This window comes from Leucoraja erinacea, chromosome 9 (genome assembly GCF_028641065.1).
Source record: "Leucoraja erinacea ecotype New England chromosome 9, Leri_hhj_1, whole genome shotgun sequence".
NCBI lineage: Eukaryota > Metazoa > Chordata > Chondrichthyes > Rajiformes > Rajidae > Leucoraja > Leucoraja erinaceus.
This window is the reverse complement of record NC_073385.1, coordinates 23,298,746-23,319,018: the sequence shown is the minus strand read 5'-3', so window position 1 is coordinate 23,319,018 and position 20,273 is coordinate 23,298,746. Positions and strand designations below refer to the sequence as shown.

The following is a 20,273-nucleotide window of genomic DNA, read 5'->3' as shown; positions in this document are numbered from 1 at the left end:
AGCATTTCAAGGATTTTGCAAAGGAATGGGATTTTAGGCACATCACCAGCAGTCCGGAGTACCCCCAGTCGAATGGGCTGGCTGAGCGAGCTGTCCGCAGTGCAAAGGAGCTCATGGAGAAGTCCAGCACGGCCGGGTCGGACATGTTTTTGGATCTTTTCAATTTCCGCATCGTTCCACATGATCCCACACTCGGTTCGCCAGCTCAGCGACTCATATCCAAACAGAGCAGAGCTACTCTTCCAGACTCAAAGCAGCTGATCCAGCCACAAGTCTGCGAGCCCGAGGTGGTTCGGGCGCATCTGCAGCGTAAAAAACTGATGCAGAAGGCGTACTACGACCGTTCTATGTCCTCTCTAACCATTGTCAGAGGGCCAGGTGGACCGTCTCCAAACCCAGAAGGGTTATGACCGTATGGACACGGTCAAGGAGGTGTGTCCAGAACCAAGGTCTTATTTGATATAATCTGGCGGAGTTCTATACAGACGAAACCGCCGACATATTCTGCCAGTAAATGAGCCGGTGCCATTGAGGCAGGTTCAGTATGATGATGATGCAGATGATGTGTTATGGAGAGAGGATGGAAACGATTATCTGAATGAGGGACATGTGACAGCAGACGGTGAGCAGTTCTGGGATCAGAACTTTGTTTCTGTACCTGCAAAAGGAGTGCCAACGGGACTGGTGATGAGGACAAAGACCGTCGACAAATTCCCTGCGAAACTGGTGCTGGTTGAGTTGTTGCCTGCAAAGAAAGTCCTGATGGAGACCATACCTGTGGTGACATCTCCTGTGAGTGGCACGGCTGAAGGCCTGTATCGTACACGTGCAGTACAGGTCAGCAAACCTGTGGCTAGATACATGGATTTTGTCTAGATGCAGATCTTGGACTCTAATTAACTATAACCGACGTTACTTATATTACTTGCAGTATATCCTCCATTGTTTTACTGTAGATGACAGTTAAATTTTATAGCTTTATATACATATTACTCCTGCATGCTTTATGTTTGCCCTTTGGGTAAAAGCCCAAGAAGAGGGATGTAGATCAAACAGTATTGCTGATTTGATCCGTGTCTGGTTTTGCTGCTGATGACCTGATCCATAAACCATGTCAGGTTTCCCACACCACCAACTGGTGACATGCGGGCAGCCTTGCTGGTTAGTTCAACATATGATTCGGAGCCTGCAGTATGCATTTCGATGGTTTCTGTATGTATCCAAATTAAAGTACTTGTTCTATAAAGCTGCAACATGTCTTCCTGACTCTTATATGTGGTTTTGTGCAGGGAGATCATATATCTGGTTGCATTTTTTGAGGGGGTAACTAAGGAAGTTGATGAAGGCAGAGAGGTTGACATGATTTACATGGACCTGGCACGAGCAACAGCAGAGGGCGTTTGACACTCTTAAGCAGCACATTGAAGCACCTCACCCTACTGCTGCTCCCGGTGCTCGAACACGGGGAGCAGCAGTAGGATGAGATGCTTCAATGTAAATTGAGAAATCTTCTTCAAATATGCGCCACCATTCTGTGAGGTCTTCGTCAAACACCAGGATCTCTGGTTTTCTGAGAGCAGAAGCTATAGTAGTATATAATCGGAGAAAACAACAAACTAAAATAAAAGCAATATAATTAAGCAAGGAGTGAGTCCGTACACTCTGACACCATGTTAAACTTCTGTTGTTGGAATAACTAAGGTCACACACAGTGATTAAGGTCCAAAGACTTTATTAGCGTTACAGCATAGGTAACTTCATCTTTATACGTAACTCAAGACTGAGGGAGAAAGGGCTGGGAAGCTTTCTGTTAAACTAGTGGGCATAGCTACAAAGTATGATTCATAACATGACTGACACTGATCTACAGTAATGGAACTAATGGGATTGCTGCGCTGGGGGGCAGTTGGGACCAGTTGACGCTCATTGTGTCATAGTTTAGGCTTCGTGATATCGTGTGAATGTTTAAAAGGCCTGTCCCATCTACGCGATTTTTTTCGGTGACTTGCCGGCACCTGTCATAGTCGCAGCAGGTTGCCGAAAAAAAAATGGCAAAATGTTGAAAATCCAGCGGCGACCTGTAAAAGGTACGACTCTTTGGGCCACTACTCATGACTATACAGGCGTCACACATGTCACTGAAAAATATCACGTAAGTGGGACAGAGTGTAATATTAATCCAAACTGGATGGCACACTTACTAAATCACTGCATCAACCAAAAACAAATTATTTATTATTGTAAATGCAAGTTCATTCTTTATTGTCTTTTCCAGTTATTTATTTATTTATCTTTTCATTATTAATAGGAATTTCAAAGCTGACCAATCTAACTCGATTGAATCTTGGTAATAATCAATTGAAAAGTTTGGAAGATTCTGGTCTAGATAAATTAACACATCTCCACCATCTGTCACTTGAATTCAACAAAATTATTTCTCTAAGTGGTCTGCAGAAACTATATACCCTAACGGAACTATATTTGGGAAACAACCGCATACACTTCAACTCTGAGGTCTACCATTTAAAGGTAAACATGATTTTGACATTATTAATTCCACTATTTGGCTCTAACCTTCTAAAATGATATTTCAAAGAACAAAGTAATTAATTTTCAAAGGAAGAATAAGACAATATATGCACAGCCAAAGATTACTTGTTAGTACTTTAATATCCAAGTGATAGGTTTGAAGGTAACTTGATCAGATGTAAAACAAATCAACTCTCCATATTAGCATTGGAATGTTGCACCATGAAGATATTCTAACTCCCAGAAGAAATTGAAATCAAAGACCGATCTACCCCAAGAGAAGTATGGAAAGATTCCCATGCCACTATTTTGAAAAAGAGCAGGAGTATTTCTCCTACATTTCAGCCTACATTTATTCCTCAATCAACATCACAAAAATAGATTATATGGTTATCATTTTGGTGCACAGTTGTGTGTGAATTGGATGACACATTCATTCTATTATAATAGTGAATAAGGAAGTGCATACAGAAAATGCTGGAAACACAGCAGGTCAGGCAGCTGGAGGGAGGGAGAAAAATCATTAACATTTTAGCCTGATGACCTTTTGTTTGAACATATGAAAGGTCATTGACATCAGATGGATTTTTTTACAAATGATTGCTGACTTGCTGAGTAGTTCAGTTATTTTCGGTATTTATTTTGATTTCCATGATCATCAGTCCTTTATTTATAGATGGGTACTTCACTAATTGCAAATAGTACAATTTTCAAAATAGTACAATTTTAAAGGTGTGCGGAAACAGAAGAACCTAGCCATGCAGCTACAGAAATCATTGATAGTAACATTGCAGGCTAATAAGGCCCTTAATATTGCAAACGTAATCTTGCTTTAGGTATTGTCAATAAATCGACTGCATGCAAGGCTGCAGATGATCGGGCATTTCGCCTGTTCATTCATCTTGGTAATCTCACTGCTGTACGTGGCTGAGATTGAATTTAACATGGATAATTCAAATGTATCTATTGTCACTGCACCTCGTTTTCTGAGTAAACAGGATTTTCTAATTTCAGCACAAACAGTTTGTTTTTTGTCACACAATCTGCCCTCCTTCCAACAGAATGCCAGACGCAGTGTTAGAAATTATTGCATTGTAAATGGGAACACAAAATCTAGAAAGCAAGAAAGCTGTATTCCTTTATGAATCAATGAAATAAAAATGAAACATTCTAGAAAGGGAAAGGCAGTATCTCTTGAGAAAGAGTTAACATTATCCATATTTTAGTTTTAACCATTGCATTGTATTTCATTAAATAATTATATTATGCATTTGTTGAAGACCACTTTGTTTCTTAAATTATGACAACTTTTTTTTTGTTTCATGGTGTTTAGGATCTGGAGAACCTTGTGATTTTGGACTTTCATGGAAACCCTTTGGTCGCTAAGCAGGAACATTATCGTCTCTTTGTCATCTTTCACCTGCCTGCACTGAGGGCCCTTGATGGAAATATAGTGGTCAGTCTGTGTTCAGTTGTCAAAAAAAGTGTTTTCATTCTAATGCAAGTTAAAAATACTTTACAATATTTATATTTTTTGACTGGCCAAGTGTAGATGCAGCATTCTTCAGCCCTGCAAACGAATGAAGTCCTAGATTATGAGAAGTCACAACCTGAAAAGTCACCTAGCATTGTTCTCCAGAGATGCTGCCTGACCCACAGAGTTACTCCAGTACTTTGTGTCCTTTTTTGTTAACCAGCAATATACTCAAGTCCTACATTTGATTTGCACTCTGCACCAAGTTATCCAGTTTAATTGAAAACAGAAGAAACTGCAAATGCTGGAATCTTGTGAAAAGAAACAAAGTGCTGGAGGAACTTAGCAACTCGCACAAATTGCAAATATAGATTGTCCGGGAGACTGGTGCAGATGTTAGCCATCTCTGATCTTTCAGAGCATTTAATTATGATCAATGTTGGAGCTGCTGGGTGGTAATCATTGAAGCAGGTCACTTTAATTTTCCTCGGTGACTGGAACGATGGGGGAAGTCAGAGGTTGAAGATGTCGGCGAAGACAGTGGCGAGTTGATTAACAACCTCATCGAGGAGCTTCATCTGGTTCGGTCATTTTCTGAGAGTTTACCCTTGCAAAAGCAGATCTAACCTGCTACAGAAGCGTATTGGACAGAGTCAGCGGAGGATGGGGAAATGTGCCTTTGTGGAACTTTGTTTGCCTGTTCAAAATGGGCATAAAAAGACATTAAGCTTATCCAGTAGAGATACAGTATTGCCACAGATTACCCCCTGATTTTGGCTTGTAATTTGTGATGATATTCAGGCCCTACCACAGTCAACTGGCACCACTTGATTGAATTAAGCCACTAACTTATTCTAGTATTCGCTCTTGGTATCCCTGATAGCCTCATGGAGATCATATTTGGTTTTCTTGTATAACATAGGGTCATCCTTCCTGAAAGCCCATGATCTAGACTTTTGCAGAAAGTGAATCTTCCTGATCATTCAGAGTTTCTAATTAGAATAGACTCTAATTGTCGTTGTTGGAATGCACTCGTAAACACATTTCTTGATGAAACCAGTGATGACTGAATTATACTCTTTCAGGTTGGGTGAGGTGGTCTTGAACATGTTCCAGTCCAACCACTCTGGAAGAAAACTATCAGGAAGTCAAACCCATTTCTGTATGTGTATTGGGGCACAACAGGGAATGAATTGGTCGATCAATGTAGAGTGAACATTTCATAAATTGCAAAGATCAGAAATAGTTGAATATATGATATTATGCAGCAACTTTTATTTCCTGCACTGGAAACGTTGATGGAAAGTACAGGTCTTGGACCTAAAGAAGGGATGCTGAAGTCTCCCCTAATATAAGCTTAGCAGACAGGTAGAAGAACAGGAAGTAAAGTCTGTTTACTTTATTTTCATTAAAAATGGTATTGGCTTATTATTGTTATGTACCGAGATGCAGAGGAAAAGTTTGTTTATTTATTTAATTATTATATCCATATAGTTGGCTGACTTGCAACCTCGCTTCTTAAAAAAGCCAGAATTTACATTCAAAGTTTTGCTTTTATATTATTTAGAAATAATGCCATGGTTTTTCCTTTTGGGAAAAGGAACAACTTGGGCCTTTCACAGTCATATGGTGGGCTTGTTGGCTAACTCTGCTGATTATCTTGATTTTGTGTTAGTGTAGTGCCCTCTATCAGGGATCTTTTGTATCTGCAAACAAAGCAATCTATAATAATTCTTCAAATTATTGTATTGAGAAAACCTTACTGAGATATACAGACTACAAAATCCAGTTTCATTGTTTTCATAGTTGAGTATAATGAATGCCAAATTAATTCTTGATACTTGCATCAACATTTGTGGCACAAGCTGCACCTGATATCATTGGGTAAGATGGTTAGTGTGTGTTCAACTAATGACAATTAGAATTGTGAGGTTATTAGAATTGTGTTATTAGTAAGTGTCTGGGAGCCAACCTCCACGATGTCTACACCATGCTTTCTGATTATATCGTGTTCCTCTAGAAGCACGTACACCAGTAGTAAACTACAAGGAGAGAATAGACCTTGGAATTATCATTGGCCCTGGATTCCATAAAGTTTCATGGAATCAGGACAAATAACGGCAAGGAAACACATAGAGCCTCTCTCAACCAGTGTATCAGAATGTCTTATATTAATACCACTTGGAGAATTCACTGAATGTAGTAAGATGTATCAGACATTGGTGAGGCCACATTTAGAGTATTGTGTTCAGTTCTGGGCACCATGTTTTCGGAAAGATATTGTCAAACTGGAAGGGGTACAGAGAAGATTTACAAGGATGTTGCCAGGAGTAGAGGCTCTGTGCTATAGGGAGAGGCTGAGTCGGCTGGGACTCTATTCCTTAGAAGGCAAGGGGATGAGGGGTGATCTTATAGGGGTGTATAAAATCATGAGAGGAATAGATTGGGTAGATGCACAGAGTCTCTTGCCCAGAGTAGATGAATCGAGGACCAGAGGACATATGTTTAAAATGAAGGCGAAAAGATTTAATAGGAATCTGAGGGGTAACTTTTTCACACAAAGGGTGGTGGTTGTATTGAACAAACTGCCAGATGAGGTAATTGAGACGGGGACTATCCCAAAATTTAAAAAACAGTTAGACAGGTACATGGATAGGACAGGTTTGAAGGGATATAGGCCAAACGCAAGCAGGTGGGAATAGTGTGGCAAGTTGGGCCAAAGAGCCTGTTTTCATGCTGTATTACTCTATGACTCTAACACAGAATATAATCTGGTTGGGGAAATGTCAATATTCCTCATAAAAGTGGCTTGAAGACTCTACCACTGATTGTATCGACCAAATCCTAAAGAATATTGCTGCAAGACTGCTTCTGAGACACATTGCAAAGAGCCAAAATTTAGGATAAATCAACCTAACCTCATCATCGCTATTAAAGTTATTCAGATGCATCTGCCGTTGACAGCATTGTTAGGTGTGAACATTACATGGTCTTTGTAGATGTGAAATCAAATTGACAATAATACTTCATCTTCTATCTCTTGCTTTCTGCCTAGTCAGGTTGCACTTCTTGGCTGGCTGAAGAAGTAAGTAGGCCATGGTTGCAATGATGTCGTAATGCAACGTAAATTGAGAAATTTTAGAATTAGGTAGAATTGGGATGTGAATATGCAGATTAAGGGTGAAATATCATAATCTTTAATGAACCCAAGCATGAACCTTGGCATCAGTCATAGCTACTCTGATTATAGGCAGCAGAATTTCCTCACCTGCTCGCTTCATTTGAATTTGTGCCGACTCTTCCTGCAAAAGGGAAGTGCACTTTCCCTGAACTTGACCACATATAAGATAATCAAACTTTCTACAGTACTGCATCTGAATCCTCAACACTTGGCTCCTGACATAATTCTTCAGTAACCTTGTTACACTTCCTCTGCAAATGTATATTGTGTTGGCAGATTGCTTCTCTTTACCTCTGCATCTCCTCTGTTAAAAAAACCAGCAAATCTGCCTTATTGAAGAAAATTGTACTTGCCACAAGACTCTAATCTGAAGATAAAGTGCATCTCATCCTGACTAATTCCATCTCCTAATTAGTCTGGTTAATTGGTTCCACATGATTTCAGTTGGCACTGACCATTGTCGAGATTTGGAGCCCCATGATAAACTTGACAATCAACTTGACAAGAAGTTGGCTTTGGCTGGATATGATAGACAGAACAAAGTTTGAATTTCCTGCACTGCATCCAAAACAGGTGAATTGGATACACAATGAAACCTCAATAAAACATTTTGGACATTTATATTTTGTTTCTTTTCCCAACAACTTCCACAAGAAAAATAATAGGTTTGGTTCATATATCCCTTTAATGCATTTCCTATTTACTGAACTAAGAATTTCTAATTAGACAATAGGTGCAGGAGTAGGCCATTCGGCCTTTTGAGCCAGCTTTCGGCAGATGCAATGTGATCATGGCTGATCATCCCCAATCAGTACCCCGTTCCTGCCTTCTCCCCATATCCCCTGGCTCCGCTATCTTTAAGAGCCCTATCTAGCTCTCTGGATACTTTCTAGCTATCTCTTGAAAGTATTCGGAGAACCAGCCTCCACCACCCTCTGAGGCAGAGAATTCCACAGACTCACAAATCTCTGTGAGAAAAAGTGTTTCCTCGTCTCCGTTCGAAATGGCTTACCACATTCTTAAACTGTGGCCCCTAGTTCTGGACTCCCCCCAACATCGGGTACATGTTTCCTGCCTCTAGCCTGTCCAAACCCGTAACAATCTTACATGTTTCAATTAGATCCTCTTTCATCCTTCTAAACTCCAGAGTGTACAAGCCTCCAGAGCAAGCTCCATTTTCTCAGCATATGACAGTCCCGCCATCCCGGAAATTAACCTTGTAAACCTACCTCAATAGCAAGAATGTCCTTCCTCAAATTAGAGGACCAAAACTGCACACAATACTCCAGGTGTGGTCTCACTAGGGCCCTGTACAACTGCAGAAGGACCTCTTTGCTCCTATACTCGACTCCTCTTGTTATAAAGGCCAACACGCCATTCGCTTTCTTCGCTGCCTGCTGTACCTGCATGCTTACTTTCATACACTGATGAACAAGGACCCCCAGATCCTGTTGTACTTCCCCTTTTCCCAACTTGACACCATTTAGATAGTAATCTGCCTTCCTGTTTTTGATACCAATGTGGATAACCTCACATTTATCCACATTAAACTTCATCTGCCATGCATCTGCCCACTTCCCCAACCTGTCCAAGTCACCCTGCATTCTCATAGCATCCTCACAGTTCACACTGCCACCGGCGTGGAAGATTGCAACTTTCACATGGTCCGCCCTGTTTCGACTAATGAAATCAACTCGACGTATGGAAGATCAAATAGAACAAGTTGTCCAACAACTTTAGGCTGTGCATGCCACACGAAAGAAAAATACACTGCCACCCAGCTTTGTGTCATCTGCATATTTGCTGATGGTACTTAGAATCCCTTCATCTAAATCATTGATGTATATTGTAAATTAGCTGCATTCCCAGCACCGAGCCTTGCGGTACCCCACTAGTCACTGCCTGCCATTCTGAAAGGGACCCGTTAATCCCTACTCTTTGTTTCCTGTCTGCCAACCAATTTTCTATCCATGTCAGCACTCCACCCCCAATACCATGTGCCCTAATTTTCCCCACTAATCTCCTATGTGGGACCTTATCAAATGCTTTCTGAAAGTCCAGGTACACTGCATCCACTGGCTCACCCTTGTCCATTTTCCTAGTTACACCCTCAAAAAATTCCAGAAGATCAGTCAAGCATGATTTCCCCTTCACAAATCCATGCTGACTCGGACAGATCCTGTTACTGCTATCCAAATGTGAGGCTATTTCATCTTTTAGAATTGTCTCCAGCATCTTCCCCGTCTATAATTCCCTGTTTTCTCTCTCCCGCCTTTCTTAAAAAGTGGGATAACATTAGCTACCCTCCAATCCACAGGAACTGATCCTGAGTCTATAGAACATTGGAAAATTATTACCAATGCATCCACGATTTCTAGAGCCACTTCCTTAAGTACCCTGGGATTCAGACCTCGGGATTCATCAGCCTTCGGTCCCATCAGTCTACCCAACACCATTTCCTGCCTAATGGGGATTTCCTTCGGGTCCTCTGTCACCCCAGATCCTCTGGCCACTACTATATCAGGAAGATTGTTTGTGTCCTCCTTTGTGAAGACAGATCCAAAGTACCTGTTCAACTCATCTGCCATTTCCTTGTTCCCCATAATCAATTCACCTTTTTCGGTCTTCAAGGGACCAACTTTGGTCTTAACTAATTTTGTCCTCTTCACATACCTAAAGAAGCTTTTACTATCCTCCTTTATATTCTTGACTAGCTTACCTTCGTACCTCATCTCTTCTCCCTGTATTGTCTTTTTAGTTGTCTTCTGTTGCTCTTTATACATTACCCAATCCTCTTCCTTCCTGCTCATTTTTGCTATGTTGTACTTCTCTTTTATTTTTATACTGTCCCTGACGTCCCTTGTCAGCCATAGTCAATAGACAATAGACAATAGACAAAAGGTGCAGGAGTAGGCCATTCGGCCCTTCGAGCCAGCACCGCCATTCAATATGATCATGATCATGATAGAACAAAGTTTGAGTTTCTTGCACTGCATCCAACACAGTTGAATTGATACACAATATGATATTTGTGCCGTTTGTGTATTTGTCTCATTCCCTGAAATCTCAATAAAACATTTAGGACATTTGTATTTTGTTTCTTTTCCCAACAACTTCCAGCTGAAAGGGTGCTCACAAGAAAAGTAATAGGTTTGGTTCATATATTCCTTTAATGCATTTCCTATTTACTGAACAAAGAATTTCTAATTAGACAATAGACAATAGAAAATAGGCGAAGGAATAGGTCATTCGGCCCTTCGAGCCAGCACCGCCATTCAATGTGATCATGGCTGATCATCCCCAATCAGTTCCTGCCTTCTCCCCATATGCCCTGACTACGCTATCTTTAAGAGCCCTATCTAGCTCTCTTGAAAGTATCCAGAGAATACTCTGGATTCTTTCTAGCTCTCTCTATGGTTCATATATTCCTTACTCCCCTTGGAATCTTTCTTCCTCCTAGGAATTAACTGATCCTGCACCTTCTGTATTATTCCTAGAAATACCTGCCACTGTTGCTCCACTGTCATCCCTACTAGGGTATCTTTCCAGTCAACTTTGGCCAGCTCCTCCTTCATGGCCCCATAGTCCCCTTTATTCAACTTTAACACTGACACCTCCGATACTCTCCAATTGTAGATTAAAACTGACCATATTATGGTCACTACCTGCTAATGGCTCATTAACCTCAAGTTCCTATATCAAATCCGATTCATTACATAACACTGAATCCAGAATTGCCTTCTCCCTGGATTGGTGTTTCTTTCTTGAAATATTGACTGTTTAAATAGGGCCAGATGTTGGCTTTATAATTCAAAATACGTCATAGGAGCAGAATTAGGCCATTTTGCCCATCAAGTGTACTCTGCCATTTAATAATGTCTGATCTATTCTTCTCTCTCAACCACAATCTCCTGCCTTCTCCCTGTAACCTTTGACACCCTACTAATCAAGAACCTGTCAATCTCCGATTTAAAAATACCCAATGACTTGGCCTCCATAGCTGTCTGTACCAATGAATTCCATAGATTCATCAACCTCTGACTAAAGAAATTCCTTCACATCTATCTAAAGGTACGCCCTTTTATTCTGAGGTAGTGCCCTATGGTCCTAGATTCTCCCACTAGTGGAAACATCCTCTCCACATCCACTCTGTTGACACCTTTTACCTATTTGGTAATTTTCAATTATGTTCACCCTCATCCTTCCAAACCCCTGCGAGTTCAGGCCCAGAGCCATCAAATGCTCATCATACGTTAATCCAATCATCACCGGGGTCATTCTCGTAAACCTGATCTGGTCCCTCTCCAACCCCAGCACATCCCTCCTCAGATATGGGGCCCAAAACTACGTCCTTATAAAACCTCGGCATTACATCCCTGCTTTCAAAAGTCAAGAATGTTTTATTGTCATATGTCCCAGATAGAACAATGAAATTCTCGTCCTCTCGAAATCAATGATAACATTGCATTTGCCTTCCTTACTACCAATTCAACTTGTAAATTAACCTTTCGGGAAATGCTGCATCAGCACTCCCAATGTCTCTTAGCTCCTCTGATTTCTGAATCCTCTCCCCATTTAGAAAATAGTCTACACCTTTATTCCAACTACCAAAGTCCTTGACTGCACACTTTGTGACACTGTATTCCATCTGTCACTACTTTGCCCACTCTCCAATCCTGTCTGTCCTTCTGCAGACTCCCTGCTTCCTCAACACAACCTGGCCCCTGCCCCTCCACTTCATGAGCAGCAAATGGAGCAAGCAAAATGCACATCAAGAAATGTGTTGAAGTGATAAGTATATTAATCAGTGTAGATACTGGCTCAAAAATGAAGGCCTTTTGTTTCCCTCGCAGACAATAGAAAATTCATTCTGAAGATCATTTTCAGAAATGTCACAGTATCTGATTCAAAAGTAATCCTGAACAGCTCATCAGCAATCTCTTACAGTATCAATAAAACTAAAATTTAGAAGTCCTTACATGGATAGCAAAGGATCGGAGAGTAGGGGGCAGATGCAGGCGTGGGGACCCATTCAATAACTGCACCTGGTCACCATGGAAGAGTTGGTCAAAAGTGCCTATTTCTATATTATTTAACGCTATGACTCTTACCTGCTAACAGGCACATTTTTTGTTTCTATCAGCAGCTTCATTAAGATAGTAAATTAGCACAACCTGTGCATGACATAAGGCTATTGTTCCCTTGAAACATATTTATATCTTGGTTTGGAGGTGCTGTTAAGAGCTTTGGTGAGTGGTATTTGAGTTACTACAGAAGAGGAGGAGATTGAGGGAGATCTAAGTTTGTGAACATTGTTGTGGCACGACCGGCGTGAAAGGTTATGGAATATCACATTACATGCACACTGACCTGTACTATAGATATTGCTAATAAAAGCTACTGCAAACTTCATTCCAAGTTAGTTTTGGGTAATTTGGAGGCCAGTAACAAACCAAAGGTGCTCCATGCTAATTGTAAAATTATGGGGCCTTGTGTCTGTTGAATTACTTAGGACTCATTCAGCTGATTACATGAAGCCAGGACCTGTAATCAAAATGACCAGGTAAGGAAATGAGTATAGTAAAATAGACATCCCATCCTGATGTTATATAATGCAGCCAAGTCCCCAGATAAATAAGGAGTATCCTGTCCAAAATAAGGGTGCTGACATCCCTACTCTTTAACTCTCCCAATTCCCTTGTTCTTTTATTTTTCTATCTCCCTTCCCTCCTTTCCCTTTCTCCATTTACCCTCTATTCCTATCTCTCACTTTTCCTTGCGCTCCTCCCCTCAGCCCCAGCTTTGGGTAGCAAGGGATTGTTGCCAGGAAACCGGCATGAAGAAGGCAGGCTTTGTGGCCAAGGGCATTGCTTCTCTAAGTTTTCTGCAAGGAGAATTGCTACTTGGCCATCCTCAATTTATTTGCTCTTGGTGGGAACAGTCAATTGGATCTCTCCTGACTTGGGGTTATCTTTGTAGATCAATAGAAGTTATTGCAATAATTTAGATTTCAAAATTCTTCCATATCCAAGAATGGATAAAGCTATATAAAAGTGTAATTCCCTGTTTTGTGATTTTTCTTTGCAGGACCCACCAGAAATTGATAATGCAAAAGATTTGTTTGGAGGTAGACTTACTTCTGATATGGTTACAGAGACACTTGGCCATTCAAACTATTCAGAGCTCATGAAGTTGGATATGCCTGATAGTTCAATCAGGTAATATATAAAGACATTAAGTGCAAGCTATGAAGCTGCAAGTTAAAAATATGTAAGATTTGCTCCCTTTACCCTTCCCAACATGTTCCTTGCAATCAGACTAAGTATACACCTATATGGTAGTTGCATTTGAAATCCAGTTGTTACTTGTATGTAGTTTAGATTTTCCAATGATCTCAATTGCACCAGCATAAACATGTTGAGATGAATGTGAAATTTGCCCCAATTCAAATCATGTGAATAGTTGATATTTATTCTCTACTTATTAAATATGGTTATCAGTGTACTATTTATTCCTCCCATTGGTCGAGAATACATGTTATTGCATTGCATTTTCTCTTTAAATGCTGCAATTTGAAAATACAGTAAAACTCTAATATTTTGCTACCTGATTTTTTTGAAAAACCTGATCATCTTGCTCACTTGGGGCTGATTGCTGTGCTCCCTAACACTCTGCACTCCCTTTTAACCGATCAAGTTCTTTTTCTCATATTTATTTCCAATTTACCAGGTTTACTGGAACATTTATTATACTATTATGTAATATCTAAATAAAAACAAATTAAAAATGGGTTGGAGAAATTAATTGAAATTCCATAATTAGAATTAATGTTGACGCCTCTTTCCCAATTACACCTCATTTAAGACTGAGTCATAGAAACGTAGAAAATAGGTGCATGAGGAGGCTATTCGGCTCTTCGAGCCAGCACCGCCATTCATTGTGATCATGGCTGATCGTCCCCAATCAATAACCCGTGCCTGCCTTCTCCCATATCCCTTGATTCCACTAGCCCCTAGAGCTCTATCTAACTCTCTCTTAAATCCATCCAGTGATTTTGCCTCCACTGCCCTCTGTGGCAGGGAATTCCACAAATTCACAACTCTCTGGGTGAAAATGTTTTTACTCACCTCAGTCTTAAATGGCCTCCCCTTTATTCTAAGACTGTGGCCCCTGGTTCTGGACTCACCCAACAATGGGAACATTTTTCCTGCATCTAGCTTGTCCAGTCCTTTTATAATTTTATATGTTTCTATAAGATATCCCCTCATCCTTCTAAACTCCAGTGAATACAAGCCTAGTCTTTTCAATCTTTCCTCATATGACAGTCCCGCCATCCCAGGGATCAATCTCGTGAACCTATGCTGCACTGCCTCAATCACAAGGATGCCCTTCCTCAAATTAGGAGACCAAAACTGTACACAATACTCCAGATGTGGTCTTACCAGAGCCCTGTACAACTGCAGAAGAACCTCTTTACTCCTATACTGAAATCCTCTTGGTATGAAGGCCAGCATTCCATTAGCTATCTTCACTGCCTGCTGTACCTGCACGCCAACTTTCAGTGACTTGCGTACAAGGACACCCAGGTCTCGCTGTACCTCCCCCTTACCTAACCTAACCCCATTGAGATAATAATCTGCCCCCTTGTTTTTGCCGCCAAAGTGGATAACCTCACATTTATCTATATTATACTGCATCTGCCACGCATCTGCCCACTCACTCAACCTGTCCAGGTCACCCTGCAACCTCCTAACATCCTCTTCACAGCTCACTCTGCCACCCAGCTTTGTGTCATCCGCAAACTTGCTAGTGTTGCTCCTAATTCCCTCTTCCAAATCATTAATATATATGGTAAACAGTTGCGGCCCCAACACCAAGCCTTGCAGCACTCCACTTGCCACTGCCTGCCATTCCGAAAAGGACCCATTCACTCCTACTCCTTGCTTGCTGTGTGCCAAACCAATTTTCTATCCACGTCAACACCCTACCCCCAATACCATGTGCTCTAATTTTAGTCACCAATCTCCCATGCAGGACCTTATCAAAGGCTTTCTGAAAGTCTAGATACACTACATCCACTGGCTCCCCTTCATCCATTTTACTTGTCACATCCTCAAAAAATTCCAGAAGATTAGTCAAGCATGATTATCCATTCATAAATCCATGCTGACTTGAACTATTCCTTTTACTGCTATCCAGTCGATAATGATAAAGGTTATTCCCACAGCCTTCTGACTCGTAGCTGAGGCCACTGCTGACAGTATGTTTCTCACAGGAGGATTATTGGTCCAATATGCCAGGGTCAGATATTTTGAAAAGCAATCCGTTTAGCCCCACATACATAGAACACAGAACAGTACACCACAGAAACCGACCATTCGACACACAATGCCTGTGCTGAACATGATGCCAAATGGGAAAGTGGGGTTGTGCGAGAAAACTTTAGACTTTTCAGAATTTTCTAAATTAAAGGTCTTTTCGATCACAACAAGTTTAGTTTAGTTTAGTTACTACAAGCTAAAATACCAGCGGCTGTTTGTTACATTGCTTAACTGAATATCATTGCACAAACGCTAGCAGAAGCGATCACTTGTCAATGTCAGCGGCCACTCCCAATTAAAGAAGCCATTGTGTTTTTGAGACAACGGGGGATCCAGGGGATTTTGGTCCAGAGTATTGAAAGCTTGCTACGGTTATTTAAAGCTCTGGTTTGATATCTGATGGTATGCTGTGTATAGGTCTGGGCACAGCAAATTGGGAAGAATATATTGGATGCATAACTGTGGGTGATCACTTACCTTAACCTGTTCCATTGCAACAGTTTGAGGAAGATGAATAGTCTCCTCCTGTTCCATGTTTCTGGGAGGCCATTGGGATTAGAATAATTGTCCATGCAAAGTATAAAATACAAACATGATAACTGGGTCATTTCAATACCACTCTAAATCAATTTAAAAAAATACACTAAATTATGGAATATTACATTACATGCACACTGACCTGCACTATAGATATTGCTAATAAAAGCTAATTGTGATTTTCATTCTTACCAGATCAGTGGACCTTACACCTCCAGAGAAATATGGACGCTTGCAGAGAATTAATTTAGAACATAATAACCTCACTTCTTTCAGTGGCCTTATCTATCTTCCTCATGTCAAAGTGAGTATTCTTTTGATCTCAACCCGAAACGTCGCCTATTCCTTCTCTCCAGAGATGCTGCCTGTCCCGCTGAGTTACTCCAGCTTTTTGTGTCTATCTTTGAGTATTTTTTTGATATAGCAATCGTGAGAAAACATTGCCTTTTTAGCCCAAAATCCCAATTTATTACATAGAAACATAGAAACTTAAAAAATAGGTGCAGGAGGCCATTCGACCCTACGAGCCAGCACCGCCATTCATTGTGATCATGGCTGATCGTCCCCAATCAATAACCCGTGCTTGCCTTCTCCCCATATCCCTTGACTTCACTAGCCCCTAGAGCTCTATCTAACTCTCTCTTAAATCCATCCAGTGACTTGGCCTCCACTGCCCTCTGTGGCAGGGAATTCCATAAATTCACAACTCTCTGGGTGAAAAAGTTTTTTCTCACCTCAGTCTTAAATGACCTCCCCTTTATTCTAAGAATGTGGCCCCTGGTTCTGGACACGCCCAACATTGGGAACATTTTTTCTGCATCTAGCTTGTCCAGTTCTTTTATAATTTTATAAGTTTCTATAAGATCGCCCTTCATCCTTCTAAACTCCAGTGAATACAAACCTAGTCTTTTCAATCTTTCCTCATATGACAGTCCTGCCATCCCAGGGATCAATCTCGTGAACCTACGCTGCACTGCCTCAATCACAAGGATGTCCTTCCTCAAATTAGGAGACCAAAACTGTACACAATACTCTAGATGTGGTCTCACCAGAGCCCTATACAACTGCAGAAGAACCTCTTTACTCCTACACTGAAATCCTCTTGTTATGAAGGCCAACATTGCATTAGCTTTCTTCACTCCCTGCTGTACCTGTAAGCCAACTTTCAGTGACCGGTGTACAAGGACACCCAGGTCTCGCTGCACCTCCCCCTTACCTAACCTAAACCCATTGAGATAATAATCTGCCCCCTTCTTTTTGCCGCCAAAGTGGATAACCTCACATTTATCTATATTATACTGCATCTGCCACACATCTGCCCGCTCACTCAACCTGTCCAGGTCACCCTGCAACCTCCTACCATCCTCTTCACAGTTCAAACTGCCACCCAGCTTTGTGTCATCCGCAAACTTGCTAGTCCTATTAAAAATGATAATGATCTTTTTAAAAATATCACACCACCATTATCTATTTCTCACTGTCAATATTATTGTATGTACAATTATTTACATAAATCAAATGAATTACATCCAGATCATTTGTTTAGTTATCTTTGATGCAACCACTTTATCTGAGAGCTCAACAGCTCATTCCTATGGTCCTCAGTGCCCAAGACTTAAAATTATTTTTGTTCTGTCCAGTCACAGGATTGCCAGAATGTTATGAGTTGGGCAATTAGAGTGTCATGTGGACCATCCATTTTGCAGGACCAATATTGTTGGAATGGGCAGACAAAAAACTGCCTTTTTGGTAAATTTCTGCGATAATAAGTTTCTGAAAATTGAATTATCTTTCTCCCAATAACGATTCAATTTGAATGTCTTAGGAAACCAGAAACGTAATATTTTTTTCCCTGAGATTTCTGTGAGTGTGCAGTCAGTGGAGGTTTGGGAACCTGGCAGAAATCTACTTCTCCAGACATGCCTCTACTGGAACATTCGACTAACTATCCAGCAGGAAAAAGGGGCAGGTGTTCAACATCCTCCTCCATGTCATTCACATAAATCAACAGTTCTGATTCATAGTTGTGCCCCCATGTGTAACATATGCAAAAATAATTTTAATGTGCCTTTGCATATGTGCCAAATAAAACACTATTGAACTATTAATTCCTGTGCAGGAATTAATGATAAAGGAAAGTTTAATCTTTTTCATGTTATTAAGGTGCTGCATCTAAACCATAACCACATTGAAACCATATTCCCGAGACAAAAGCCACAAATTCACTTGACCAACAGACAACTTCTTCAACAAAAAGTGTCTTCCAGTGGCTACGGACAGCCAGGAATTTCCAGAGGCAACAGGTATTTGCTTATAAACAACTTTCTTTCACCTACTTTCAAATCAGTGACCTAGATTTTCTTCTGGAGATTCAACTCGCACTGGCAACCAAATTAATGGCTTGGGTTTCCCAGAGTAGCTATTGCAGCTTTACTATGCATAACTGCATAAACGTGGAAGTCTTGAATTTCCAGGCAGCAGGTCACCAGTAAAATTCTGAATACTTCCCAATGGAATGTGTTGCATCAAATGGGGAATCTGCTCAGGCAATTTGTACCAAGTTATAGCTGTACAAGAATGGCATGTACATTCTTCTGACTGGAGAGGGTCAGAGCAAAGCATCATAGACACTTTTTCATTTGATTATTTTGATGATTTAATGTTGATAATTTTTTTTTAAAGATAATGCTTACTTATTTCAGCACAGAAGGAAGCTATTCAATGATTGGGGAAACGCCAACTCCCAACAGAGCAGTCGTATTTTCCTTTATTCTTTTCTTGTGATTCTGCAATTTATTCACTTTCACGACTATCGAGTTATACAGCAAAGAAACAGGCTCTTCGATCCAAATTGTCCATGCTGACCAAGTTACCTCCTGAACTAATCCCATTTGCCTGTGTTTGGCTCATATTCCTCTTAAACCCCTTCTATCCATTTACTTGTCCAATGGTCTTTTTTTAATTTTGTAACTATATCCACCTCTATCACTTCCTCTGGCAGCATGTTATACATATCCATCACACTCTGTGTGGAAGAAGTTGTAGCTCCAGGCCCCCTCACCTTAAATGTACACCCTCAAGTTTCAGATTCTCCTACCCCTAGGAAAGGAACACTTAAAATCCACATGGAAGGCAGTTAAGATCACATCCTACCCAGGTCCCCAGATTGCTATATATATTTGCATTTTGATTTATGCAAATTTATTTTAATTCACTTCTAGCTGCAAACTTTGGCCTATATTTTCCACTTTTATTAGTCAATAATATAAAGCTAATGACAACCACTTATTCCAGGTATCCCAATTTGAGATTTTTTTTTAATTGACAAATGACCAGATATTTAAAGATTGTAGCTTTTAATTTTCAAACCTATTTTTATTCCTTAAAATAATGGCAATTATTTTAAGATATTACAGTTGCTCTGTTCAGATATTGTGCGTATATGTAATTAATGAAAGATATATTGAGAAAGGCATTAGCCGTGAATGTTTCCAATATATATAATCTATATATTACTAAAACTCTCATCTTGTTTGTTCGCGTGCGTGCGTGCATGTGCATGATATTCCAAAACCTCGCCAAAATGATACATGATAGCACTACAATTTTTGGCCCACCTTCCTCACCATTGTCCTGGGATGTAAAATAAACAAGTTCTGTTCAGATTGATGTTATATTTTACAAGTTATTGCCATTTAAAAATTTCCAAAAAAACACTTTTCAAACTACTTTTCCACTTGCCCTGCACGTCAGCCGCGTTCGACATCATCACAATGACATTGCAATGGAATCCTGTATCTCATTTACATAAAACCGTTTTAATCAAATTCTTGGGGGGAGGTTTCATTTTTTTTTAAATCTCGATTTGCATTGTGAGGGGTGGGATAGGAGGTAGGTGAGGAGTGGGGGAGCAGGGGGATAGAGGGAGAGGAGGGGTTAAGTAGGAGAAAGTAGGGGAGATGAGGAGGGAGAGTAGGGGAAGAAGGGGGATAGAGGGAAAGGAGGGGGGAGTGGGGGAGGTAGGGAGTGGGGGCAGAGGGAGAGGAGGTAGAGTGGGGGAGGTGAGGAGGGAGAGTGGGGGAGTGGGATAGAGGGGAGGTGAGGAGTGGGGAGCAGGTAGAGAGAGGGAGAGGACGGGGGTAGAGAGGGGAGAGGGGTTATGGAGGGAGGGAGGGAGGTAGTGACTGAGAGTAGGGGAAAGGTGAGGGAGGGAGTGGGGGAGGAGAGCGGA

At 40.8% G+C, this 20,273-nt stretch overlaps 1 protein-coding gene across 1 annotated transcript in view; it reads left to right on the top strand.

Moving 5' to 3' along the window:
• The window catches only part of lrrc9 (leucine rich repeat containing 9), a 142,816-nt gene that overhangs the window by 87,479 nt on the left and 35,064 nt on the right, over positions 1-20,273 (top strand). The window contains exons 22-26 of the mRNA XM_055640334.1: positions 2,309-2,529; positions 3,863-3,985; positions 13,272-13,402; positions 16,238-16,346; positions 18,206-18,345. Coding sequence (XP_055496309.1) covers positions 2,309-2,529; positions 3,863-3,985; positions 13,272-13,402; positions 16,238-16,346; positions 18,206-18,345 — 724 coding nt within the window. The remainder of the gene's footprint in view (positions 1-2,308; positions 2,530-3,862; positions 3,986-13,271; positions 13,403-16,237; positions 16,347-18,205; positions 18,346-20,273) is intronic.